A 27,699-nucleotide genomic window follows, 5' to 3' on the forward strand; every position below is an offset into this window, starting at 1 on the left:
ATTGGTTTTTTAAGTATATTTCAAGGAAATATATAAATATCTTTTTTGCTATATTTTCGAAAAACATTTTCAATATGAAGATTTTGAAAATAAGAGATTGTATGTGATACAAAATATTTATTCGATTGATTTTTTAAAGATTTTTTTTATTTAAACATTTTAATTATTTATTTAAGACTTTGTCATTTTTAAAATTTTTAAAGATAATATCAATTTTGTTGAATATTTCTCCATATTTTATTCTATTGTAAAATATATAACATATTTATTTTTCTTTTATTTTTCCTAAAACATCGATATAAAACAAAAAAATATATATGATGATTTTTGTAACGCAAAATAAATATATATCATATCATAAGAGTTATACAAAATACAAATAACATAAACACTTGAATAAAATCATTAAACCAAATAAAAAATACTATAGATTAGATTTTATTAAATATTAAATTATTGTTTAAAAATATCTAAAAATGTTAAATATGTTATATACATGGAGATTTTCGAATTTAATTTTCCACTTTTTTGACAACAAAATTAGTATGATCCATAAATATAGGTAGTTTCTGTTTTTTATTATTTATTTATTTATTAAAACATTTTTGCTGTCATTAGTTTTGTTTGGCAACTGAAATATATTTCATGAATTTTTTTTTAAAAAAATTGGGTCTGTTTGTCCTTCCCAATTAATAGTATAGATTATTACATAAACATATGTATAATAAAAATATAATTTTATACAAAAAATGGATGTACGAAGTATTATTGATAATTGTATAGCACGGGTCATGTGATGTAACAAATTATAAATTACATATATGTTTTTACGGGTTGTCTATTATAGCCAAGCTCACAAAATATTTTAATTTAAAATTAGACTATTTAAACGATATTTAAACGAAAGATGTTATGCCAACATCATTTCATTATTTTGAATATTAGACTTATTTAGTTAAGTTGATCAAATTACGATTATATACAAACAAATTATCATTTCATATTTTACGGGTTAAATTATAGAATTAACAATCAAAATACAGTATATAACAAAACCAAAAAAAATAATTCATTTTAAAATATCCTCCCGCGGTGTACCGCGGGTTAAATTCTAGTTAAATACATTTTCTTCAACAATTTAATTTGTTGTTAGCAAAAATAAATAAAAAAATAAAGTTCGTAAATAGCCGTAAAGTCTAAAGTCAAAAACATTTCTCACTACACTTTTTGTTGCATTAAGCCCAAATGTATTTTCCTTTACACCTACATTTGGTTCGCAATATCGTTTCAGGAATAGCTACAATGCTCCATCGTTCCTTTGAACAAACTTATTCATATTTTCCCTCGTCCGACTGCATACCCAACCTCATTAAAGTCTCTTTCGCCAACAACCTCACAATTAATCATCCCCACTCACAGCTTCTCGATCTTATTCAATATCGTCTAACATTTCTCGTTTATGATTATTCCGTTGTTTTTATGTTGAGGAATAGCCTCCGCCTTTGGTTCCACCTCAGTCTCCGATGGATATCGAATCCCCTCCGTCTATGGTTCTGGTGGGATTGCCACCGCCTCAGTCCCCAGTGTTTGGTTCAGGTGGGATTGCAATCGCATCAAACCGTCTTAGTTTCTGGTTATGGTTGGACTCGATCATCCTTAGGTTCAAAACATGATATTTCGGCTTTTTTGTCTGCCGTATCCATTAGTCGCGACGACCAATGAGTTAAAAACTTCTTTCTTCCTCCACGGGTCTTGGTCATTGCGAGTTTTCTACCAAATCTAGAGATAATTTATTGTTTAGAAAAATACACTAATTTAAAGTGTTGAGGCCCATGGGCCTATTTACTTTTTAATATACAACTATCACTACACGGTGTCGTTTTGATAGAGGATAACTACTTTTTAGGTTTATTCTCACTCGTATATATAAGTTTCAGGAGCTCTTGATAAGATCATTCTGCCGCCGCAGCTCTTAAAAAAAGTAAACACAAAAATTTGATTAGCTAACATGAGAATATGTGAGCTAGGAATGACATTAGATAGAAGATTTAGATGGTAACATCTATCTAAAGGTATGTGCTCATAGAAACAAATTACAATTTCTGGTTTTTCTTTTCAAATGTTCACATCATTTTGACTTGTTGATATTTTCATTGAATTTTCTCCAAGTGATTCTTATTTTTTCTCAAGTTATATTCATGTTTTCTATTCAATAACTTGTTATATGTTCCTGATTAGATCTATGAGGATTTTTTTAGTCAAGAACTGGATGCATCAGATAGAAGATTTGGATGGTAACATTTATCAAAAGGTATGTGAACAAGAAACCAATTAGGATTTTTTTTTAATTGTTCCCATCTTTTTATTTTGTTGATATTATCATTGAATTTCCTCCTAATGATTCGGTTTCTTCTCATGTTATATTTTTTGTTTTTTGTTTTCCATATTAATTTCTCAAGTTCTTATATGTTTGTGATTAGATCTGAGTATTTCTTTAGCTTGTTGCAATTGTACACATAATTTTATTTTGTAGATGTTACCAATGACTTTTCCTGCAATATATTAACTATGTTTTTTAATTATTAATGTTTTTAGCTTGTTTGAAAGATTTATCCGAAAAAATATCTTATTAGTTATATACAATTACAAACTACACGAAAGTTTGATGTTTGGGATTAGATCTGTGAGTATTATATTAGCTTGTTTCAATTGTTCACATAAATTTATTTTGTTGATGTTACCATTGAATTTTCTTCCAATTAACTACGTTTTTTTATTAATAATTTTCTTAGCTTGTTAGATGCTTGATATTAATTACTACTTACATATAGGTAAAAAGAATAATAAGGTAACTATGGCAAACCATTTTGGGATAGAATATTTGATGTAACTGAAAAAATAAAAAGTTTGCCGAATTTGGATTTGGTTTATGAAATCATTAATATGTACATATTTGTGTCTCATTTTTGAGATCATCTACTTTAAAAGTAGTGTAAATATCATAACATTATATATATACTTGTATATATATATATATATATAACAAGTTTGGCTATTAAATATTGGGAGATTTGCAAAAATAACTTTTGTAGGTTTCCCTTTTGTAAAAATACATTTCTTTGGTGTCTATTTTTAAAAATGCTCTCTTGAAAGTACAAAATAGCTAAATTACCCTCTTTTAGTGAAATCCATGATGAAGAATTGAATATTCATTCCAACAAAAATAATATTTCTTCCGAAAAATTCTTGCAAAATGTTATTGGAAATGCCTTAAAAACCTTGTAAATATTTGTAAAACCTTATAAAATCCTTTAAAATTCATTGTAAGTCCTTTAAAAATCATCAAAAACCTTTAAAAACTCTAGTAAACCTTTGTAAATCCTTTTATAACCCTTTATAAACTTTATAACCGTGATAAATCCTCTTATTACTTTTATAACAGTTGTAAATCTCTTAAAAAATATTGTAAAATTCTTTTAAAAATCCCTATACATCTTTAACAACCATTTGAAAACCTTTTAAAAACCCTTATAAACATCTAAAACCATTTAATAACCCTTGTAAAACACTTGAAAGAGCATTTAAAATCCCTTGTAAGTATTTTCAGAACCATTTAAAAATCCTTTTAAATTTTTAAAAACCCTTTAAAAATCTTCTAAAAATCCTTGTAAACCTTTTTAAATCCCTTAAAATCTTTTAAACCTCTTTAAAATCCATTGTAAATCCTTTAACAAAGTTTTAAACTTCTAAAACTATTTAAAGACCCATGTAAATCTTTTTTAAACTATTTAAAGACCTTTGTAAATCTTTTTAAAACCATTTAAAAATTCTTATAAATCCTATTAAAAAGAAATTTTAAATTCTTTGTAAATATTTTAATTTCAAAAACTAGGCTCCTGTAAAATGGCCATTTGAAATTGATGCTCCCAAGCTTAAGGATCTCAAGATCCGCCATCATTTAACTATAAGTCATAATAAAGAAAATGAGTTTCCTTGTAAAGGTGTATATGAACTAGACTAATTTTAATTTTAATTTTAGAGAGAAATTTGATCCAAAAGATCTACCAAAGAGAAATATGTTTTTGTAATTTTCTTGACACGATCTATAGTTTCATATATATGGTCATTTATTCATGTATTCTAGAGGTAAACTATGTTGGTGATTCACAATTTAATGTTGAACTTTGTCTTGTAAGTTTTTCCTAAAACTTTTATTTTTGGTGTTTGTTGTAGGTCATTTATGATTACTCAAAATGTGAAATATCCTTATAACATATTTCATAACTTATCTTTTTTGGTCGTTGACTTCTACCACCACATATGGATACTATTGCCAATCATTCTTGACAAGTGACTGAATCTATGTTTTCTTAAGCCTAGTAGGATTGACTAAAAACATATGTACTTTATTTGGTAAAAACGAAAAATGGGGAAAGTATCTTAGTTAGGAAAAGGGGAAAGTATTATATTTGGAAAAGTTTTGCTAAATAAAGTATATAAGTTTTTAGTCAATCCTTACCATACTTAAGAGATATAGATTCAGACACTTCTCAAGAAATATTAGCAATATTTTCCATGTGTGGTCGTAAACAGTCAAGGAAGATAGGTTACGAAATAAGGGTAATGGTTCACATTTTAAGTAATCATAAATGACTTGCAATAACCACCAAAATAAAAAAAAAACTTAAGGAATAATTTATAGATTAGTTAAACATTAAGTAGCGAATTTACAATGGATGTTACCTCTAGAGTATTTGGAGACATGATCACATATTTGACACAAGAGATCACATCAAGAAAATGGACAATCATATTTCTCTTTGGTAAATTATTTGGATCAACCTTCTTTTCGAATCAAAAGTTAAACTCAATGTTAATAAACCTCTACATTTGAACTCATGAAACTTGCAGTTAAACGGTGGCAGAGCCTAAGATCCTTATGCATAGGAGTATCTATTGAAACCACTAGATCATTCTATACATGATCCTTGTTAGAGGAACGTAATAGGAATGTTTTATACAAAAGGCTCCAATATATTATTTGGATTTAAATATACAATGGTAGATTTAGACTCTTCGTAGTGAGAACTTCGGTGTAATATATTATTTGTTAGTATTTTATAAACTTGACGATAAAGAAAACATATTATATTGATCTTATGTGCTTACATCATAATTTCAGAGTTTCCTATGTGTTCACCCTTAATTCTACCTACTCGAACAAATTATTATGCCACACATTTTTAGTCAAATTAAGAAATAAATGAAGGTTGACTAGGAAATGTAGTTTTGGAATGTGTGCTAATGTTGTTGGCAAAAAAAAAAAAAAATCAAAGATAAGATAGATATGTTATGAAACAAAACGAACTAGAAGAAGCAACATGTACGTGTATATAAAAGATCATTGTATTTCGTTTCATGTTTTTTGTTGTTGTTTTCGTAACATCATGCCCTAGAAAAATGGGAATTCAGCAATGGAGAAGAGTATGCATATTGGTATTAAGGGTGATAAAATTAAATGCTTAAAAAGTATGAAAACAGTTTTATGTTTTAACGTTAAGGTTTATGAAAATGAAAATGATAGTTTTATAAAACACAACAAAAAAAAAGAACGTTGAGGTTTTGAATTTTAAAATTTAAATTTATGGGCCTTATTGGGCCTATATTTTACCGTTATGAACAAAATAAAAAACGGTAATCACCTTTGCGTTTTGTTTATATTTCCAGAAACATTCAAACACAGAACATTTTAGGACCGTACGATTTTAATATATCTGACGAAATCAACGGTCATCTTGGGTTTAATTATATCCGTTACAGAACCCATCAACAATAATATATATCTCCACATAAACATTTTCTTTTATTTCAATCCAACACTTTTTTTTTCTCTTTCTTCAATTTTCTTTTTCTCTCGCTGAAGAGAAGTCTTCTGACGAATCGTGAGAAAATTTGGATTCAAACTAATCTTGAGGTTAGTGTTTGTATTTCAATCTCTCTGTATCGCTAATTTGTTTTTAGGATTCATAAGTTTTATTCCAATCGTTCTTGTTGTATTGAATCTAGGGTTTTGTGATTTTTGTTTGATTTGGGCATGAAACTAGTACAATCGCTGGACTTCTTCTGCTTCTTCGTGTTGATCTAGGGCTGTTTGGTTTGATTCGGTTCAATCGGTTGGGTTTTTTTTTTTCTTCTTTTTCTGATCTCTTCGTGATTTTGTTTAGGGTTTCGATATTTAACTAATCAATTGCTGTATTTTAACTTTTGTTTTAGGGATTATGTTTTGGAATCTAAACATGGAACCTTGTCTCCGCTTCGTCGAGGTATTTTTTTTCTATCTCTCCGGTTTGGTTTTTGTTTTCGGTTTTGTGGTTTTCAAATTTTGAGGATTTAAAATCGAACCAGTCGAACTGATTAGGTCTACGATTTGATATCTGTAAATTGAATTTTGTTGTATTGTGATTCTGGATTCAAAGGTTTTGTTTTTGGTTTTTGTTTTCTTGATCCAGTAACAAAAAAAGTCCTCTCTTTCATAAGAATTCAAAGCGCTTTTGTTTTTGTTTACTTTGTTTTGCGGATTCTTATGTTATGGGGGTTTTAGTTTTTCATGTTTTTCATGTTTTTGTTTTTGTTTTGTTTTCTCAAAACCCAAAACAGATCATGGGCAGACACTAATCTGATAGTGTTCTGTCAGATTCTATTTTGGGGACATTGTCCCGAGCGAAATTGTGAACTATGGGCTTGGTAGTGCATGCATTGTTGCGAGTTGGAAAAGGGGTTTTGGATTTGTTGGATGGGAATGAACCTACGGGTTAATAAGTCTTATGACAAAGACATGATAGAACCAAAGAGTTCTCACATATTGGTACCCTCGGCTTGGAAAAGTAAAAGAAAAAGCGACAGCTTAAATGAGACATAAGTGGCTGAGAATGAAAAGAACAGAGACCCTTGATGATTGGCTTGGTAGTGCATGCATTGTTGCGGGCTGTTGGCTGGGAATGAACCTACGGGTTAGTAACATAGAAGAACCTAAGAGTTCTCACTGTTTGGTACCCTCGGCTTGGAAAAGTAAAAGAAAAAGCGACAGCTTATTGAGACATAAGTGGCTGGGAATGAAACGAAAAGAGACCCTTGGTGATTGGCTTGGTAGTGCATGCATTGTTGCGGGCTGTTGGCTGGGAATGAACCTACGGGTTAGTAACATAAAAGAATCTAAGAGTTCTCAATGTTTGGTACCCTCGGCTTGGAAAAGTAAAAGAAAAAGCGACAGCTTATTGAGACATATGTGGCTGGGAATGAAACGAAAAGAGACCCTTGGTGATTGGCTTGGTAGTGCATGCAGTGTTGCGGGCTGTTGGCTGGGAATGAAAAGAAAAGAGATCCTTGACGATTGGCTATGGCTGGGAATTAAAAGAAATGAGGTGCTTGATGATTGGCTTGGTAGTGCATGCATTGTTGCGAGTTGTTGGCTGGAATGACCCTACGGTTTAGTAACATAAAAGAACCTAAGAGTGTCAAAAGACTATGGATGGGAATGAAAAGAAATGAGGTGCTTGATGATTGGCTTGGTAGTGCATGCATTGTTGCGAGCTTATGGCTGGAATGACCCTACGGTTTAGTAACATAAAAGAACCTAAGAGTGTCAAAAGACTATGGATGGGAATGAAAAGAAATGAGGTGCTTGATGATTGGCTTGGTAGTGCATGCATTGTTGCGAGCTGTTGGCTGGGATGAACCTACGGGTAGTAACATAAAAGAACTTAAGAGGGCCAAAAGACTATGGAGGAGAGCGAAAAGAATAGAGATCCTTGATGATTGGCTTGGTAGTGCATGCATTGTTGCGAGCTGTTGGCTGGGATGAACCTAAGACAAAGAAAAATAGGCAAAAGACTGCTGGATGGTAAAAATGACCAGCAAGGAAAAGAAGCTTTATGAGAAGACAGTGAACTTAAATATTATAAGTCAAACGACTTTGAAAAGTTGTAAGACAATACTTGACAAAAAGAGGTAAGTATAGGGCATTCACTTCATATGAAATACTAACGAATTATGTTTTCCTCAGGTATGTGCTTCTGGAAAAGTGGAGATGTGCAGATATTAAGACTTGAGTAGATTCAAGTGTAGGAAACTTCTTTGACAGGTAGACACTATTCTAACCTTTTTGTTTTTGTTTTTATGTGTTTGCAAAATTGTTTGTATATGACAATCACAATTGAGGTATATGCTTATCTAAACTTCTCAGGTTAATATTCTCACTGATGCAAAGGATCAGGTATATGCTTATCTTCTCGACTTCTCTGTGATGAATTGAATTTTTTACAGATGTACGCACACCTTATATAATTAAAATTGTTTAATTATGTGAGTTGTCTTACTTTCATTACTATCCTCGATTTATCAGTCAAATTCTAGAAACGTATTGCTAAGATACCTTTGATAAAAAATAGTGATTTTGTTTTATATTGTGTGTTTGTATTGGAACATTATATTATATTGTGTGTTTAAATTTTTTAATTCTCTCTGTTTCTCAGTGGATGCATCTTCGAGTCTCTGAAGATATTTTTATATTGACAATAGTTGTGTCTCTAAACCTCTGGTGATTGTGTTAAACATGTGAATTTCATCCTAACAGTTATGCATTCATACACTGAAAAAAGGTAGAGTTTACTTAGGCTATTGGAACATTGCATTGTGTGATTAAAATAATTACTATCTCTGTTTTGGTGTTTGTATGTATAATTTTACGAAGCAGATGCATTTTGGAGTCTTCTATAGATAACTATTTTGAATGTATGTGATAGTCTTACACATTATCGTAAATACTATTTTTGAATCTTGATTGTATTTGTTTTGGGTTATGCTTAAACCCATGGTGATTGATTATTCTAATCTCTAAAGCATGTGAGACGACATTGTGGAATGATGAATTATCAGCTAATGATTATTTGTACCCCTTGGCTTGAGTCTTTACTATACACACTAACAGGATTTATCATAAGGTGTCTTGTTTTATGAAAATTATGATAGTATTTGCCTTGAATCATGAATAGATTTGTTTTGTGTTATGCTTTGAATCCTTGGCGATTGATTTGGTGATTGATTCAAACATGTGAAGTAACTTTTGTCAAATTTTGCATCATAGATTGATGATTAATGTGCTAGATTTTACAACTTGTGCTCGTTGTCTTGATATTCTTTCAAAACAATGATTCAAACTGGTATGTCACTACTACTGCTTATCCTTTGGTCTCTTAGAGTCTATGGAAACCTGATTCTCTATTGAATCATTTTGATGATTTTAGTTAGAATATGCAAATGATCACACTTTTCTATGTTTGATGCCAAACTTAGCTGTAATCTGCCAATCCATTGTTGTTTGTTTGTTTGAAATGAACATTATGAAACATCAATGTTAGTTTTATGTGATCTGTATTGTTTAGCTTTGTGTCGGATTATAAAATTATGCATAGTCAGTCATGACCATGAACACAGTTCTTGGGTTTGAGCTTTGTGTTTGCATCTGTGTAATGTGGCAAACTTCTTACAATCCCTCTCTCTCTACCTTAATTTAGCTTCAATCAGAACACATATGTGTACTCTTTACAATCTCTCTCTCTCTCTCTCTCTCTCTAACTTAATTTATAGCTACAATAAGACTTGCCTTTGACCTTTAGAGGCTTAGTAGATACACCTCAAACGACGCCATGTATTCATGAAACTGCAAAAATCAAAAACAAGGCTCGGTATGTATATATGTCTTGCAAAGAATATGTAAGTAGTACAGGTTAAACTTTGGAGACCTTTTGATTTGTTGCAGGTTTAACGTGTATTCAGGTAATAGACATATTTTCATGTTCTGCAATATACAATACAACTGCGTAACTTAGACCAAATTCACAGGTTTGAAAATAATGGAAACGTAAGAAACATGCGTCACGATCTCTTCATATTTTGCTGCTAACTGTTTCACTTTATAGCTTCTCCTGATTGTCTCACCTGCTTTATATTGTCAGTATTGTCATAAACCTCAAGAATAGCAGCCTTTGCCTTAAAACTTTCCATTGCTGATTGCTCAGCTTTCTTTGTTTCCCCAAGTACTAGTTTCTTCTCTTCTAACGCTCCCCGTCTCCACATCAAGCGTTCAAACCAGTGTATACTCAAATTTTAGGACTAGTGCTAGTAAGAACAAATATCTACTTGCAATTTGTCTGGAGACTGAACAATTTGTGAGCAGAGGTTTGCATTTTCTTGGACAGTTTTGCACAAGATCAAACTCTACAAGATCAAAACTTCACACTTGCATGCTTAAACCAGGTTCACTCAAATACAAGTCCAGCACTGACAATGACCTTTTCCCAAAATTTTGACAAATATGTTAAAAAAAAATGAATTTGTCGATGTTTTACATTCAAACAACTCTCTCTCTGTTTATTTGGTTTTAGATTCAGCCGATTACAAATCTCAAAAAGATGGATTTGTCGATGTCTTGTCATTTGAAAGAACTTTCAGATCTTTCCAATGCCACAAATCTCGAGAGATTGAATTTGGATGATTGCGAGAGTTTGGTAGAGATCCCCTCCTCTTTTTGAAACCTTCACAAACTGAAAGTGTTGCGCATGTTTGCCTGCACGAAGCTAGAAGTCATTCCAAGTCACATGAACTTGGCATCTCTTGAATCGGTTGATATGACAGGATGCTAAAGTTTGAGAAACTTTCCAGAGATTTCTAGGAACATCTCACAGTTCTCTATCTCAGTCAGAGATGTAGAACAAGTGCCTGTATCAATTAAGCTTTGGTCTCGTCTTCGTCTTCTCAACATAATCAGCAACGGAAAGCTAAAGGCATTAACAAATGTTCTTCAAAGTGTTAGGTATCTATACCTAAGTTACACTAATGTTGAGAGGATTCCATATTGCAAGAAGAGCTTCCATCGGGTACAACTTTATCTAAAAGACTGCAGAAGACTCGCATCACTACCAAATTCACTCAGCAAAAATTGTGAATCACTGGAGAGCCTTACTTGCCCTTATAACACTCCATATGCACAGCTCAATTACTCAAACTGCTTCAAGCCAGATGGAGAAGCGCGACGAGCAATTATCAACCAACCATTTTTTCAAGGCTGGGCTTGCTTACCTGGAAGAGAAGTGCCTGTAGAGTTTGATTACCAAGCCAGAGGAAATTCCTTGACCATATGTCCGATGGGTGACATGCCACTCACCATTTTAAAGGTTTGCGTCGTGATTTCCCCTAACCAGCAAACAAGAGAATCGAACAACTATGGTGTCGTTGTGTAGGCAAAGGCAACATATACCTCCCAGTCGAGGAGATCAGTGTTTACGCTGTACCTAGGATTCGAAGAAAACATCTGTTTCTGTTTCAATTGTAAGAAGATGGCTGCAGTAACCAGCAGGATACATATGAATTCAGCAAAACTTCCGAACAAGACGCAGTTGGGAGTACTGAGGTCAGAGAATGTGAATCTGAATCCGCTGAAGCATACAAAGAGATGAAGCGAAGAGATGAACCTGACAAAGCATAAGAAACCATATACCACTTTTGGACTGTAGTTATGTGCCTAAACATTATCACTGAAACATATAATATCATTTTTAGAATGTAGCTATGTGCCTGAAACATTATCACTGAAACATATAATATCTTCAGGTTTTTTTCTTGTCTTGTCTCAGCTGAATATTGTACCATTTCTTCTTCTTCACTCCATCTTCTTCCCTAACTGCGACTTCTCCTTCTTCTCTAGATTCCATTAAAAGACTGCTCTTTTTCTTGCTCTTTCCCTTGCTCCAGCTTCTGTTCTTGCTTGAGCTTTGCTTCGTCGGCGGAAAGATTGTGTACGCTGCACATATCTCGTTCCTCCTCTTGAGAAGCTCATCGATCTGCAAACAAAACAAATGTCAGTTACTTGTTTATGTAATCAAGAAAATGTAGTGATATTGGCAGCTCTCTCTCACCTCTTGTATTTCCCCTGTGCATTTACTAGCCATCTCTGTGAACTGTGCAAAGACCTCGTGATATTCTGATTCAAACTTCAATAGCTCAGTTCTTTTGGAGACTATCTGTGCTTCAGTGGACCGGAGATTCTCTTTCTCATGTGCGAATGGAGCAGATGAGAATATTTCTAGAGTGTAGTTCACACTTTTGAAAAAATTGTCACCTAGAGTAATATGACACCAAGTGAGGTTACTTTACTTCTAATAGACTTGACTAGTAATTCATTTGAAACGCTAAGCGAATTAAACAAAACATACCGTAAACAGCAAATACATGAGATCCAGGTTTCAGTTCAGTGATCTCAAACGGTTGGAATGCATCGAGCCTTTTAAAAAATCCGGTCTCTGGATCCCTTGAGAGAGCCCTCTGTGAGTAAAAGAAAGACAACTGAATACAATGGTGGCTGAGAGATGCATATAAATGTGTTAACTTAAGAGGGCAGAGAAGATAGTTAACTGAATTAACCCTGTGATCAAAACGGTAAACAGGAAAGCCGAAAAAGTAAAACCCTGCAGTCGAGAGCTTTCCTGTTTTCCTGCTGTCTTCCTTTTGCAGAATGAAAGAAAATAAGACATAGTTTAGAGACGAGAAGAAACTTGGAGGTATGAAGATTCAAGATTTCAAGCAGATGCAGAATTTTGACGTAATATGTTAAGGAGGTTAGAAATTTTAGCAAAATCTGTGATCAGACTACTCTGCTATGTGTAACTACATGATCAGTCAATGTATGCTCAAAATTCAACAGAACGATTTGTTACTGAGTATACTAATAATACAAAACTTCATACCTGTAGGGCCAAACTCAGTCCTCCATTCTCTTCTCGATCAAAATAAAGTAACTGAGAAACAAAAGGAATCAGAAAGCATGATACAGAATAGGGAAAACAACTTCAAGATTCTTGAAAGTGAAAGGCAAAAGTTTGCGCATACGCACCTTGAATTTGTTTTTAGCAGATGACTGAACTTTACATATCAAACCGGCCTGGGCTTGTTCTTCTGTTAATGTAACAGAATAAAAGTGAGCCGATTGTTTTTCAACCTGTTAGAAGCAAAATATGTCAGAGAAGTGACAGAAACACATTAAAGCAAAGAACAACTAATTCTCATACCTTCCTGGAAACAACTTGGCCAACTGTAAGAGGCAAAGTAGTAACCATACCATTCAGCGCTTCCTCCAATAAATTTGCTGAGACAGTTGTCTTGATTTGCACACCAAGCTTACTGTTTTGAACAAAATTGTCAAGTTGTTAATCATCCCCCAAACAAAAGTAGAAACAACTGACTTACAAAAGGAGTCTTTTGGTAGTAATGGAAAAAAAAAAAACAGAAAGTAGAGCCAGTCTGATTTTACAAAACTCACTTGAACAGCGCGGCGAATATTGTATTAACAGCTCCTAAGCTTGAAAGATCAAGTTCAAGATCTTCACTTTCTGGAGCAGCAGCCTACATAAACATCACAGGTGAATGTAAAACTAGATATGTTCCAACACTAATGAAACCAGCAGCAAGACACATATACCCTACAAAGCTAAACCATTCGGTCCAATACTTCCCACTACATATGATATCCTCCATGCTTCAAGAATTTCACCAACAATGCAAAAATATGCAACAAACCATGGTTTCAATCAACCATAAAAATTGGAAATACGATGTTACCAAATTCAGAACTTGTATGAAATCTTACCTCAGAGCCAGTTGTATCATACTGACGCCGATTCTCAGGATCAGACAAGACCTCATAGGCAAATGTAATCTCCTCAAACATATCCATTGCAACCGGGTCGTTTGGATTCTTATCAGGATGGTACCTGAATTATGACTAAACTTCAGTACACGTAACTACAGAAACAGACAGACACACACACACTCACAAACTAGAGCTTGGATCCACCAACATCAGTAGTGATCCAAACCTCTTAATAACTTCTGAACCTAAACTGCATCCCAAACAACAACTAACTCACGAAAGATTCAAACTTTTTTGTCACAGAGTTGAATTAGACCTGAGAGCCATTCTCCGATAAGCACTTTTGATCTCTTGATCAGTCGAATTGGTGGGTATGCCAAGGACTTCATAAGGGTTCCGTCGCCGGTGATCATCTTCTCCGACGTCGTCTTTATTCTCCGATCTCGACGTATGAGTGGGCATTGTTGTTTCAAAAAGGTAAAAAAAATGGTGGCTTTAAATTTCGGAGGAGGAGGAAATAGCAAAATCTGGGGATCTTCGCAAGCAAGTGGGGAGAATGATTCATGCCTCGTGAATTGTGGTTTGGTAATCCAAAACCCTATGAGAAGAGACAGAGATAGAGGCAGCTCCATGGGGAAAACCCCACAAACACTCTGAGCTGGAGAAGACAAGAGAGAAGAGACGAGACATACAACACTTATTAATTCGTTATTTTTCTGATTTTTTTTTTTATTATCTAATTAAAATTTTGTAACTGTTTTTAATTTTAAAATATAGTTCAAATGACCCACTTGTAATTTAGAAACGGCCCAAAACATATCAGAAAGCCCATTAATAATACTGTATATGAGCTCGTCTATGGGCCCTCACATATGAACATAAACTCGTCGGAGTATTTGTACTAGAAGTAGAAACCAATAATGTTTTGTTCATTGTGTTAAACAAGGAGTATGTTCAGGCATATGCTATACAATGGAGTTTGAAAACAAGGGTAATGCTCTGACGGGATGATTCAGACCATAGAATACGAAGGTAAAAACTCTTCTAGTTATGTTCCTATCGAGTTTGTTTGGTAAGATGTTGATCAGTAAAATCTTCTGATCTACAGCTAGTATCGATTTGTAAAGTATAATCTTCTAATAAACACTTAAAGAGTGAAAAGTGCATGATAAGCCAAAAAAAAAAGTATTCGATGTGGATCTTTCTCTGACGACTATATGGACTGCTTACTTGCACAGTGGCCGCCACATGTCTCGAACGAATATGTTGTCGTATGTTGACACTATTTAGGATAATAATGATTTTTTTAAGTTTGTATAATGAATTATTGAGTATATCATGTATGTGAGTAGCTAGATGAATTCGTACGTAACAAAGTATGTGAATTATTCCTATGAGTATGAGTTTGTGGCTATATCGTATTGCAACAATGTCACAACAACTCATTATATATCTTTTGTCTACCCCGAACCCATCACAATTTCTTTATAATAGTTGTTAACTTCTCTTCACAATAAAATCGAATCATAGTAATTGATGAATGATATATATATAAGAAAATCAAATAATGCATGATTTGTATATATAGGCTATCTAAATATGCATAACATGTACTTGTTAAAATAATTTCAATAAAAAAAAACACTCTTGTAATTATCTGATTTTTATGGACCCAATTTACATGTTACAAGGTATAATTTATTCAACCTAATTATTGCTTCTAATAAGTGATTTGAGAGAAAACCAAATTATTTCGTCAACCCGTTACAATTTCTTTATAGTTATTGAATTCTTCACAATAAAATCGAATCGAGATATATATAGTAACTGATAAATGAAAAGAAAATCAAATAATGCATAAAATGTTAAAATAACTTAAATAAAGAAAACTGTTGTAATTATCTGATTTTTATGGACCCAATTTACATGTTACAAGAGGTACAATATATTCAACCAAATTATTGCTTCTAATAAGTGATTTGAGAGACAATGTACCTACCTGTCTATTTTGTTTTTTTTCACTACTTCCATTTTGGCCCGACTTAACTTTTTCAGATGATAAAAACAAAGAATGTTTCACAATCCAAACTCCATGAGTGACCTTTATATGTTTTTTGGGTATGTATGTTTCGTACAAAATATCTTGAAGGGTAGAAAAATCCTACTCAATGAGGTATATATGCATGGCAGCATATGGATATGAACTTTAACACATGAACAAAAAATAAACAATAAGTCAAACAACTCGATGTGTCTCTTTTTTTTGGTACTGCACACTTAGGGCTTCATTAACACACATCTTTATACAATAGTTGTGACTCTTCTGTTTAACCCACATGTATGTGTAGACTATAGAGAGTAAATACTTGTGATTCTTTTGACAATTTACTTTTCTTTGTTATAACTATTTTCAATGTTGTACTTATAAGTAATCATCATGTCTCTTCTTCTTTTTATCAGCCATAATTTCCCCTCTCTCCCTCTCTCATCATCATCATCAGCACCACCAAACTTCCACCAAACAAGTCTCATCAAACAACAATAAAGAAGTTTGAAGGGATCTTGAGACATACGAGCACACGATATGAAGATCTTGGCCTTGTTCTTCTTCTTATTCAAGAAAGTAAGATGGAAAAACAAACAAGCCCTAACTGGATGATCCATCCATGAAGGGTTGGTATTTGATGTTGAAGGAAAAGGGTTACATATCGAGAAGTACTGTTATTGTGTGAATCTGAATCTCGTCTCATCTCTTCAGGGGAATGGAAGCATTACGGTCCGATCTTCATCTCTCTTTATGATATTTTCATTTGTTTTACAGAAAGTTTTTTTTTCTTTCAAGATATATAACGACTATATGAACTGGTTGTGTTTATTTTGATAGTCAATTTGGGATTTTTGTATAACTAATAATTTTGTGTGTATTAGATTTCATTTTCTTACTTCATATATATCAGTATGAACTATATATATGTTTTTTTTTGCATTGAGATGTCAATTATACTTCAGTGCTGATAATCGTATTTTGATATATACACATGTGTTACTATACTTTAAAATCTATCCTAGAAATCTCTTGTTGCATATAGTAGATTTGGTCATCCGGATCTTCGAATTTCGTAGAAATATCCTTGAGCAATGAGTAATAGTAAACCATAGTTCGTGAAACTATAGTTCAGTTTACTTTTTCGAATAGAACAAAATCCATATAATTAAGCTAGATATCAGATTATAATGAGGAAGGGAATTTAAACATTCTACTATGTATTCATCAATTTTGAAGAAGTCTTTTTTTATGGGAGCTTCTTTTAATTTGTTACTAATTAATCAAAATGTAGTTTTAGAAAGAAACAAAAGTTGGCTCAGAACACATTTTTGTTAATTGGCAAGCAATTTTAAGGAACTCTAGTTTTCATATTTCAAATTTCTTAATACAAAAATCCCTCTCTCTTTTTTGACATCAAAGACGAGAATTCCTCATAAACATGTATAATGCATATATATGAAGAAGACAAATGTAAAAAACGTTTCTTCCACCAAAGACAAACTGATAGCTAGCTGTAAAACTAAAAAAGTTTCTTCAACCAAAGACAGACTCTCATAGCTATAAAAACGTTTTCTTCAACCAAAGACAAACCTCATAAAGCTGTAATAACGTTTCTTCAACCAGAGACAAACCTCATATAGCTGTAAAAACGTTTCTTCAACCAAAGACACACCCCTTGATTATTACTTTATTAGTACCAAAATAAGTGTGAAAAGGAACGACGTGAAAAGATAAACACCTCGATGTTTTCGATACTCTAGAATCACTTTTATCTTCATTCACAAAACATGTACACTTAAATAATCCACAAGTCATATATATTGGGTCAGGGTATAACAATACATTCTATCGCAACTCAGGGAAGGCAAATAGACTACATAGAAAATGAAGAAGATTATGATGATGAAGACTAATAGGAATAATTATTCGTTGTAGTGAACAGCACACGTCGAACGTACGTTTAGGAAATCTTTCTTTGAGAGACCTTACGATCGATATAAATACGCTGTGATGTTTTCCTGTGAGTAAATACTTTGGAAACAAAAGTTAGATTGATGAGTGAAGTCGCATGAACATTGTCGTTCTTTGTTGACATGTAGTTGATATCGAACCAAGTAACAGTTAAAGAAGAAAACAAACAGTATTCCTTGTTCATTAGCTCAAGATTATCGAAGCATATTCAAAGCATAAGAGTAATGATGATCCTTCACAAATTTTTTTTGTAGATATGTTTTCCTCTTAATTATTCTATTGGTTTACATAACCATTGTTGCTACACAATCTTTATTAAATATAGCCAAATTTATTGCACAAATCAAAATATAGTTTATAATTTGAATGTTAAAATAAGATTGTGAAACAAATGGGAAAGAACATGGGAAGATAGGCAAGGGAAATAACACAATTCTCATGGGAAGCTTCCTCCCACTAAACTCTAGCTAGGGTTTAGAATTAATTACAGCACTCTTAACTCTTAACGTTGTTATCCATTTATTTATATCCATAGAAACCTAAATATTTTATTTTCTATTTTGAATCCATTTCCATCTACTTTTAAAGTCTTAAGCCATATTGCACGTATCGTAACAATTAATTTATCAAGTTCTATTTTTTCCATTGCATTATCTAATTTGCCATTTTACTTAATTCAAAATATATATTTAATACCCAAAATCACGATCATTGACAATAATGTGTAAATCTACGTTCGAATTAATCCACCATAAAACACTAGAAAAAAATGTACGTTAAATAACATCACACGACTATCATCATTTAATTAACCTATCTATCTTGGCATCAACTAATAAACCTCTTTAATTCAAACAAAATTAGTTTACGTCTTTGAATTTTTTTTTTTTTTGTCGGCTAACTTGAAAGACTTCTAAACAAATCCGATAGTTTCTGTCTTAAAAATGATAAACTCCAAAAATATTTCGATATTATTATCCCATCACAATGACATAACAAATACTAATAATCAAAATAATTAAAGAACCAATGTTGTTGTTGTACTTGTACTTGGACACCAATCAAATAGAATATTTACTTTTTAGAAAGCCAAAATAAAATATTGACCCCAAAATACGTCATAATATCTAAAAACAAATAAACAAAACACACGTGGCAATCAATGATAAGCTAATCACCCACCCTCTCCACCGACGCAAGCCACCACCACCACCACTACCGCTAGTTTCACTCTCACGGCTAGTGTTCTTCTTCCCACCACCACCGTCTCCGTTGGGATTCCCACCGTACAAATGCTGTATACCTTCAATATCATCCTTCGCTAACTCTACTTTCCGATCTCCACCCGAAATCGCCGGAAACATAATCGCATCTTCAACCGACGAGTGACCTAACCCTAACAAATGCCCGATCTCATGAACCACCACCGATTCAAGATCCACCACCGTCGTCACCGGTAATATCCTACGGCTGATTGCACCGTCGGAGATTAACCAATCCTCGTCCCCGTCTAAATGTAACATCCCCGTAGGAGGTGACGAAGCGTGAGCTAACGTTCCCATAGCTCCATCGAACGGCTCACCATCTCCATGTTCACCGGAGAAGAACCCGATAAATATATCAGCTCCGCGGAGAGACTCGGAGCGCGCGAAATTCAACGGCGTCACCTCCGCCCATCGCGTGAATGCGCGTGCGAACACGCGCTTTACCTCGTCTGTTAGATTGTTCTGTGGTAAAAACGCGTAAGTCAGATCTCGTTTCCGTTTCGGCCACCGCGGCTTTCCGGGAAAAAACGAGTACCGCTCCGTCGTACGGAGCTTTCGTCCGCCGTTCATCTCCGAAAATCCGTCGATCATGTCCGGATTCCCGCATCGAGGTTTGACGATCTGTCGGAGAGTGAAGGAATCGAGTTTTCCGGTGACTTTGAGATTGAAATTTTTCTGGTACGTGTTGATCGCCGATTGAAGAGCGTCGTCGAAATCGTCCGTACAGTTTTTGATGGTGGTGATGTAACCGAAACGGTGGAAGTATTGTTTGAGTTTAGAGAGACCGTCGATTTTTTCTCCGATTTGACAACCGGCGAGTTTCGAGAACGTTTCCCAAGCGTTTTGCGTTGCGTTTAGGAATTGTAACGGTGGGATTGAAGAAACGTTTGTGTAGAATTTGGCTGAGATTGGATTCACTGTGAAGAAGAAGAAGACGAAGAAGCTTAAGATCGTTAGTTGTGTGAGAAATCTCATTTTTAATTTATTTTTGGAAAGAAATAAAAATGGGAGAAGCTACAGAAAAATTGATAGGAAGAAAGAAACGACGTCGTAAATGATTTATAAAGCCTAAATGCTAGCTACGCGCACTTGTTCCATTTTTTTCCACACGGTGTAAATGCACATACGTGACATGTTTTTGGATATTAAAACATGTAATTATATAGTAATATTTTATGAACAAATCAAATTCTAGCACATAAAAACTTGTCCAAAAATTTTGGTTTCAAAAATAAACCGAATTAGTCACAAAATCCAAATGGATTGGATTTTATATATTTTATTCGAATTATTTGAACCATACCTAAACTAAGAGTATATTTAAATATATTTGATATTAGTTATAATTGGATATAATTTTATTTAAAAAATATATATTAAAATATACAAATGAGCGTTTTGGTAAAATAATTCAAAAGTTTATAATTAAAAAATTAATGAAACAGTATGGGTAATTTATTTGAAACTTTATAAAAAGTTGGAAGATCTTCTTTGTATTTTACCATAATATTATAACACTATGGTCTAATTTTATAAAATGAAGATATGCTTCGTAGTACTTATTTAACTAAAGAGATTATCAGCATTAGCAACAGTGGCTACTGAGTTAAATAAGCTTTGGGCAACCCAAGAGAAACCATATTTCTCAGAGCACACCTTCGTTGACTTTTTTTACGACTATTCTTTGAACCAATGTCTTCAACCACAGTACCAGTCCCAACGATCCCAATCAGATCCGGCCCATCTGGCCACCACTCGATGCCGGTTCTAGGTTTCGGAACCGCCGCGTCTCCCATACCAGAACCAACGATGCTGAAAGAGACGATAATTGAAGCCATCAAACTCGGTTATCGCCACTTCGACACATCTCCCAGATACCAAACAGAGGAACCCATCGGCGAAGCTTTGGCCGAAGCAGTCTCTCTCGGTTTAGTCAAATCTCGATCTGAGTTCTTCGTCACTACAAAGCTTTGGTGTGCTGATGCTCATGCCGGTCTTGTCGTACCAGCCATCAAACGGAGTTTAAAGTAAGACTATTGATCAGTGATTTGGTTTGGTTTTTGTTCGGTTCGGGTTAATTTGATTTGGTTTTTAATTCGGTTTGGTTTAGTCAATGATTGATTTGAACACATTTACATCATTAGAATCATCAATGTAACAATGTATTATGGTATTTGTAGGAATCTTAAACTGGACTATCTTGATCTGTACTTAATTCATTGGCCGGTTAGTTCTAAGCCTGGTAAGTACAAGTTTCCTATTGATGAAGATGATTTTCTACCAATGGATTTCAAAGCAGTTTGGTCTGAAATGGAGGAGTGTCAAAGAATCGGGCTTGCAAAGTGTATAGGAGTAAGCAATTTTTCGTGTAAGAAGCTCCAACATATCCTCTCTATCGCGACGATCCCGCCAAGTGTTAATCAAGTAAAAAATCTAATGGTTTTGTCACTCTTTTAGTTGAATAGTAAGACAACAATTAAAATTTACATTTTGTATTATGGATGATTTGTGAACAAGGTGGAGATGAGTCCAATATGGCAACAGAGAAAACTAAGGGAGCTTTGTAAGTCAAACGATATTGTTGTGACAGCTTACTCAGTGTTGGGATCGAGAGGGGCTTTTTGGGGAACTCACAAGATTATGGAATCAGATGTACTTGGAGAAATAGCTAAGGCAAAGGATAAAACAGTGGCACAGGTCAGTATTACAATATAAACAAGTTCAATATTAGAACTTGACAAGTATATAAAGTTCATATCTAGAGTTGTGATTATTATTAACAGGTGAGTATGAGATGGGCTTATGAACAAGGAGTGAGCATGGTGGTGAAGAGCTTTACTAAAGGGAGATTAGAAGAGAATCTGAAGATATTTGATTGGTCTTTGACAGAAGAGGAGACACAAAGGATCTCTACAGAGATCCCTCAGTTTAGGAACGTCAGTGGAGAGGTTTATACATCCGAGAAAGGTCCTATAAAATCTGTCGAGGAGATGTGGGACGGCGAGATCTGATCAATCTTTGTGTGAACAAAATCCAACCTAGTGAAACCGTGCAATCATAGTATCACCAGAATTATTTTACATGCATGTCATCCTATTATAATACTAAATAAATACATTTTAAAAATAAAAAGTGAATGTTGTTACAAAAACTAGTCTTGGATATATAATTTGGAAAATTTCAATTAAAAAAACACGAATTAATATTTGTCGGAAAAAATATTATAAAAAAATTTGTTATGAAAGATTTACATATCCAAAAAATGTCTCATAAAACCTGCCGCGGAGATGTGGGAAGGCGAGATCTGATCAATCTTTGTTTGAAAAGTTAAACCGCACAATCATAAACATCATTGTGAATATTTTACCTGCCACCCTATTATAATAAATGAGTACATTCTAAAAGTGAATGCCGTTAAATTTTGAAAATTCCAAGAAAAGATACGATAATTTAATATTTGTCGGAAAATACATGAGTGTGATTCGTTGTTGAAAAATTACGTAAACCAATTTATCGTTGATATAAAAATACGATCTAATACACAATTAACATCTTTGGTACAAAAAAAGAAAGTGACTTATTTAATATTGACTAAAGAAAATGAAGAAAATGTTGATTATGTAATATTTATTATCCATTAACAAAATGACCATTAACACTATCGATGGTGCTAAATTGCTAATGTAAGTATCGTGTGCGTTTGAAGAGGCCGTCGACTTTGTCTCGACTGTTTTCAAAAGTTTTCCATGTGGCATTAGGAACTCTAATAATAGTAAGGACGATACGTTTGAGGAGGCTCTCACAATACACATTGAACAATCTTAATATTGGAATGGGAGAAGCTAAGCGCACTCGCTCCTCGTTTCCTTTTTTTTTGTCGCGTGATAGAGAGGAACCACCAAAAACGTGGTTTCTCACACCTTCATGCATGAGAGTCCTCACCTTCATGCATGAGAGTCCTCACCTTCTCTCTCTTTCATGCAACATAACTCTTTTGTAACAGCTAGTTTTATTTTATGGCCACTAGTGACATGTATTTTTTTCTCTTTGGTTATTTTTGGCAGCCATGGTGGCTAGCTACTAAGTAATGACTATATATAAGTTGAGCCAATGAGAAACGATTCTCTCATAGCAAACATTTATATTATTTGACTTATAGGCACTTCTTTTTTTCACCAATGTCAGCTCTTACTTTCCCAATCGGACCCGTTCATCACTTGATGCCGGTTCTAGCTTTTGGAACAGCCGCGTCACCTCCACCAGAACCGATGGTGCTGAAGAAAACGGTGTTGGAGGCCATCAAGCTTGGTTACCGTCACTTTGACACGTCTCCGAGGTACCAGACTGAGGAGCCGTTAGGTGATGCTTTGGCTGAGGCGATTAATCTTGGCTTAGTCCAATCTCGATCCGAACTCTTTGTCACTTCTAAGCTATGGTGTGCTGATGCTCATGCCGGCCTTGTTGTACCAGCCATCGAACGGAGTTTGAAGTAAGATTCAGATTATTTTCTAAGTCAATAAATTTCATTGTTAGACTTAGAGACTTGGCTCATAGTGCAAAGAAAAATTTAAATACAATCTCGTGGACGTTACATATTATAGAAATGATATAATATTTTCATCATCACTTTGACACATGGTGTTTTTTGCAGAAATCTTAAACTGGACTATCTCGATCTCTACCTGATTCATTGGCCTGTTAGCTCGAAACCCGGAAAATACAAGTTTCCTATAGAAAAAGATGATTTTCTGCCAATGGATTATGAAACAGTCTGGTCAGAGATGGAAGAGTGCCAAAGACTTGGAGTTGCAAAGTCTATAGGAGTAAGCAACTTCTCTTGCAAGAAGCTCCAGCACATCCTCTCTATCGCCAAAATCCCACCTAGTGTCAACCAAGTAAATCTAGTTCTTCTCTCTTATAATTTCTCAACAAGTTCAAATTCTCTTTAGTTAGAATAAATATTTGTGGATAATGTGAAAAAATAAGGTGGAGATGAGTCCAGTATGGCAACAGAGAAAGCTGAGGGAGTTTTGTAAGTCAAAGGGCATCGCTGTGACAGCTTACTCGGTGTTGGCATCGAGAGGAGCCTTTTGGGGAAATCACAAGATCATGGAGTCTGATGTTCTTAAGGAAATTGCTGAGGCCAAGGGTAAAACTGTAGCTCAGGTACTCTCTTTAATTAGGCACTTCTTTATTTGGCTAGAGCATCTTTTAAGTTAAGTAGTACTAACTTAAATTCTATGTTATATTAGTTTCCTTTTTAATGTGAAAATACTAAAAATATCCATATTATGCACTAGCTGAATCCATTAGAGTGCAAATGTGTTTGAGCATGAGTACTACAATATTTTTTGGGAATGCAATTATTATTTAAATCTCATTTTTAGAGTTATAAGACCAACATTATAGCCTATAATGTTGCCCTAAAATGATAAATGGCAGGTGAGTATGAGATGGGCTTACGAACAAGGAGTGAGCATGGTGGTGAAGAGCTTTAGGAAAGAGAGATTGGAAGAGAATGTGAAGATATTTGATTGGTCTTTGACGGAAGAGGAGACACAAAGAATCTCGACTGAGATTTCTCAGTCCAGGATCGTTGACGGAGAGGTTTATATCTCCGAGAAAGGTCCAATCAAATCTGTCGCCGAGATGTGGGACGGCGAGATCTAATCACTCTCTTTGTATGAAAATATTAGCCTAGTGAAAACCAAGCAATCATCATTTGTCATAGTGATTTAATTTTGCATTCCCTTATAATGAATGAGTAAACGATTCATTGTGTAGACACAACATTGTAATCAATCACTGAGATTGAATTCACAACGAGGAGGCTCACAGTGCACATTGAACAATCTTAAGTTTGAAATGGGAGAATGCCAAGCGCACTCACATCTTATTAATCAATTTGATATTACAATCACACTACACATATGGTTATGTTCTTTTTCTTGTCGCGATAGAGAGAGGAGCCACCACAAATATTCAAAACTTTAGAAAATGGTTCCTCATTGACTTAGCTTATACTCATTACTTTAGTAGTTACCATGGCTGCCAAAAACAAGAAAAGGAAAAAGTATTTTACCTGATCATTTTCCCAAATTTCGATGACTCCAAAGAAAAGTAAAGAAACAATCAACGTCAAGCTTTTCACTAACTTGTATTCCAAGGAACATGCTTACACTACTTTTGGACAGCCACTCTATAAAAACGTTCCGAAGACAGCCATAAAGCACTAATAATTGAGGTTTTTCAACAAGTAAACACTGTTGTGTTTGCCTAAAAATACAAAAAGAATTTAAAAAAAAAGTAACTCAATGAAAATGACAATGGGTCGAATCCAACCAAAAGCTAGTCCAATACATATGCATGAATAATTCAGAGCCACCGGTGAAATTGGACCCAATACTAAAACTAGACAAATAACTGGGAGTTCGGTTCACCTATTGTAGCCGGTTACCGGTAACATGTGACATCAGTACATGCTACGTTTTGTCTTTTTGATGGCTACTCGTGACATTTTTTTTCTTCCTTAGATCGTTTTTAGCAGCCATGATGGCTACTTACTAAGTAGTGAGTATAAGTTGAGCCAATGAGAAACCATTTTCTCGTAGCAAACTTTCTTTGACTTTTTCACCAATATGTCAGCTCTTACGTTCCCAATCGGACCAGTTCATCACTTGATGCCGGTTCTAGCTCTTGGAACCGCTGCGTCACCTCCACCAGAGCCGATGGTGCTCAAAAAGACTGTGTTGGAGGCCATTAAGCTCGGTTACCGTCACTTTGACACGTCTCCGAGGTATCAGACTGAGGAGCCGCTAGGTGATGCTTTGGCTGAGGCGGTTGGTCTTGGCTTAGTTGAATCTCGATCCGAACTCTTTGTTACTTCTAAGCTATGGTGTGCTGATGCTCATGGCGGCCTTGTTGTACCGGCGATCGAACGGAGTTTGAAGTAAGATTCAAATTACTTTTTACAAACAATGTCACATGAGATATATATGGACCATATATACATAATACATCTCATTAATTGTTATACTTAGAGAGTCTAAGAGCTTGGGCCATAGCGCAAAGATTTTTTTTTGTTTTAGGGTTGTGCATGCATGGATTCTCTTAAAAAAATCAGTTGTGAAAGCATTTGAGTGAATATTGCGGATAATAAAAATGGGTCTCTAAAATTAATGATTTTGCCCCCGCAATTAAAAAAAAATGATAATTTAAATTTCATCATATATCACTGACATGATTATGTTTTGCAGTAATCTTAAACTGGATTATCTCGATCTCTACCTAATCCATTGGCCGGTTAGCTCGAAACCCGGCAAATACAAGTTTCCTATAGAAGAAGATGATTTTCTACCAATGGATTATGAAGCAGTTTGGTCAGAGATGGAAGAGTGCCAAAGACTTGGAGTTGCAAAGTGTATTGGAGTAAGCAACTTCTCATGCAAGAAGCTCCAACACATACTCTCTATCGCAAAAATCCCACCTAGCGTCAACCAAGTAAATCTAGTTTTACTCTCATATAATGTCTCAACAAGTTCGATTATTTTATAGTTAGAATAAATCATGTTTTCGTGGATTATGTGGAAAAAGGTGGAGATGAGTCCAGTATGGCAACAGAGAAAGCTGAGGAAACTTTGTAAGTCAAAGGGCATTGTTGTGACGGCTTACTCGGTGTTGGGATCGAGAGGAGCCTTTTGGGGAAACCACAAGATCATGGAGTCTGATGTTCTTAAAGAAATTGCTGAGGCCAAGGGTAAAACTGTAGCACAGGTATACTCTCCAAAGTCTTTACATAAAATGTACAAATGAGAACACATCCATATTTTTTAAATTTGATTTAGTCGTAAATTCGCATGATACTCCATTTATTATGACTACGTCAGAAATGTGAAAAAAAATTCTTTTAGTTAACTCAATATTAATTATTAGGTTAATTTTTAAAAATAAAAGAATTAATGTGAAAATTGATAAAGAAAATAGAAAAGAATCTCCATGCATGGACATATTTGAGTTGTATTATCATTATACCATTAGAGCATCATTATTGGTAGGATATTAGTAAGATTTTAAGTTAACAAAAGTTAAGAAAAATTAAGAAATTAAAGGTCTTTTATATAAGAAACATCTAACACATTGTTTTTAATTTTTCTGAACATAAAATTTTGCTAAGAATCCACCAATAATGGTGGTCTAAGCTGAATCCAAAATCCCTATAGTCCAAATGTTATGTAACGGTGAGTACATGGAACTAAATAATTATTTAAAGCTCCAAATTGAGAGTTGTAAATGAGAAATGACAGGTGAGTATGAGATGGGCTTACGAGGAAGGAGTGAGCATGGTGGTGAAGAGCTTTAGGAAAGAGAGGTTAGAAGAGAATCTGAAGATATTTGATTGGTCTTTGACAGAAGAGGAGACACAAAGAATCTCTACAGAGATTTCTCAGTCGAGGATCGTTGACGGAGAGGTTTACATTTCCGAGAAAGGTCCAATCAAATCTGTCGCTGAGTTGTGGGACGGTGAGATTTAAAATTACTTCCTTCGTGTCAATGATATGGGCCGGTTCTTAAAATTTTAGTCTTTGATTATTTTAGTTTGTAAAGTCGTATTTTCAATTACGTAGGTAACAAATAAAAATTTGACATGCATCGTTCCGTTTATCAAATGTCGTTTTATAATGCAAGTAATTGTTATTTTCATTAAAATGACAAAG

At 34.1% G+C, this 27,699-nt stretch overlaps 5 protein-coding genes and 1 long non-coding RNA gene across 7 annotated transcripts; 4 read left to right on the forward strand and 2 right to left on the reverse strand.

Moving 5' to 3' along the window:
* Positions 1 to 1,968: 1,968 nt before the first annotated feature.
* LOC111831945 lies at positions 1,969 to 8,462 on the forward strand. Of its 2 annotated transcripts, XR_002835016.1 has the most exons (6): positions 1,969 to 2,072; positions 2,239 to 2,311; positions 6,274 to 6,323; positions 6,695 to 7,982; positions 8,063 to 8,140; positions 8,243 to 8,462. It is a non-coding gene; the product is annotated as an uncharacterized LOC111831945 (long non-coding RNA). The 2 variants fall into 2 exon arrangements; XR_002835018.1 differs by lacking the exons at positions 1,969 to 2,072; positions 2,239 to 2,311 and adding an exon at positions 5,881 to 5,974 and having other exon boundaries at positions 6,067 to 6,323.
* Positions 8,463 to 11,523: 3,061 nt separating this feature from the next.
* Positions 11,524 to 14,384, reverse strand: LOC17896524 (chaperone protein dnaJ 39). Its single transcript, XM_006302254.2, has 10 exons — positions 14,019 to 14,384; positions 13,700 to 13,823; positions 13,373 to 13,455; positions 13,122 to 13,233; positions 12,947 to 13,051; positions 12,801 to 12,851; positions 12,469 to 12,558; positions 12,270 to 12,378; positions 11,973 to 12,175; positions 11,524 to 11,897 (listed from the first exon to the last, which is right to left on the reverse strand). The coding sequence occupies exons 1-10, from the start codon at positions 14,162 to 14,164 to the stop codon at positions 11,664 to 11,666; spliced, it is 1,257 nt and encodes a 418-aa protein (XP_006302316.1). The 5' UTR covers positions 14,165 to 14,384; the 3' UTR covers positions 11,524 to 11,663.
* Positions 14,385 to 18,720: 4,336 nt separating this feature from the next.
* LOC17896226 (metalloendoproteinase 5-MMP) lies at positions 18,721 to 20,063 on the reverse strand. The gene has a single exon (XM_006300452.2). It carries the CDS (start codon positions 19,958 to 19,960, stop codon positions 18,848 to 18,850), a length of 1,113 nt encoding a protein of 370 aa, XP_006300514.1. The 5' UTR covers positions 19,961 to 20,063; the 3' UTR covers positions 18,721 to 18,847.
* A 512-nt stretch (positions 20,064 to 20,575) lies between these two features.
* Positions 20,576 to 22,117, forward strand: LOC17896534 (non-functional NADPH-dependent codeinone reductase 2). Its single transcript, XM_006302480.2, has 4 exons — positions 20,576 to 21,012; positions 21,166 to 21,409; positions 21,503 to 21,682; positions 21,769 to 22,117. Exons 1-4 carry the CDS (start codon positions 20,678 to 20,680, stop codon positions 21,994 to 21,996), a joined length of 987 nt encoding a protein of 328 aa, XP_006302542.1. The 5' UTR covers positions 20,576 to 20,677; the 3' UTR covers positions 21,997 to 22,117.
* A 947-nt stretch (positions 22,118 to 23,064) lies between these two features.
* Positions 23,065 to 24,839, forward strand: LOC111831974 (non-functional NADPH-dependent codeinone reductase 2-like). Its single transcript, XM_023787862.1, has 4 exons — positions 23,065 to 23,474; positions 23,637 to 23,880; positions 23,972 to 24,151; positions 24,428 to 24,839. Exons 1-4 carry the CDS (start codon positions 23,164 to 23,166, stop codon positions 24,653 to 24,655), a joined length of 963 nt encoding a protein of 320 aa, XP_023643630.1. The 5' UTR covers positions 23,065 to 23,163; the 3' UTR covers positions 24,656 to 24,839.
* Positions 24,840 to 25,622: 783 nt separating this feature from the next.
* Positions 25,623 to 27,611, forward strand: LOC17895007 (non-functional NADPH-dependent codeinone reductase 2). The gene is made up of 4 exons (XM_023788295.1): positions 25,623 to 25,934; positions 26,242 to 26,485; positions 26,579 to 26,758; positions 27,289 to 27,611. Exons 1-4 carry the CDS (start codon positions 25,624 to 25,626, stop codon positions 27,514 to 27,516), a joined length of 963 nt encoding a protein of 320 aa, XP_023644063.1. The 5' UTR covers position 25,623; the 3' UTR covers positions 27,517 to 27,611.
* The last annotated feature ends 88 nt before the right edge of the window (positions 27,612 to 27,699 follow it).

The sequence above is a fragment of the Capsella rubella genome, unplaced genomic scaffold, assembly GCF_000375325.1.
Source record: "Capsella rubella cultivar Monte Gargano unplaced genomic scaffold, Caprub1_0 scaffold_2, whole genome shotgun sequence".
In the NCBI taxonomy this organism is placed as follows: domain Eukaryota; kingdom Viridiplantae; phylum Streptophyta; class Magnoliopsida; order Brassicales; family Brassicaceae; genus Capsella; species Capsella rubella.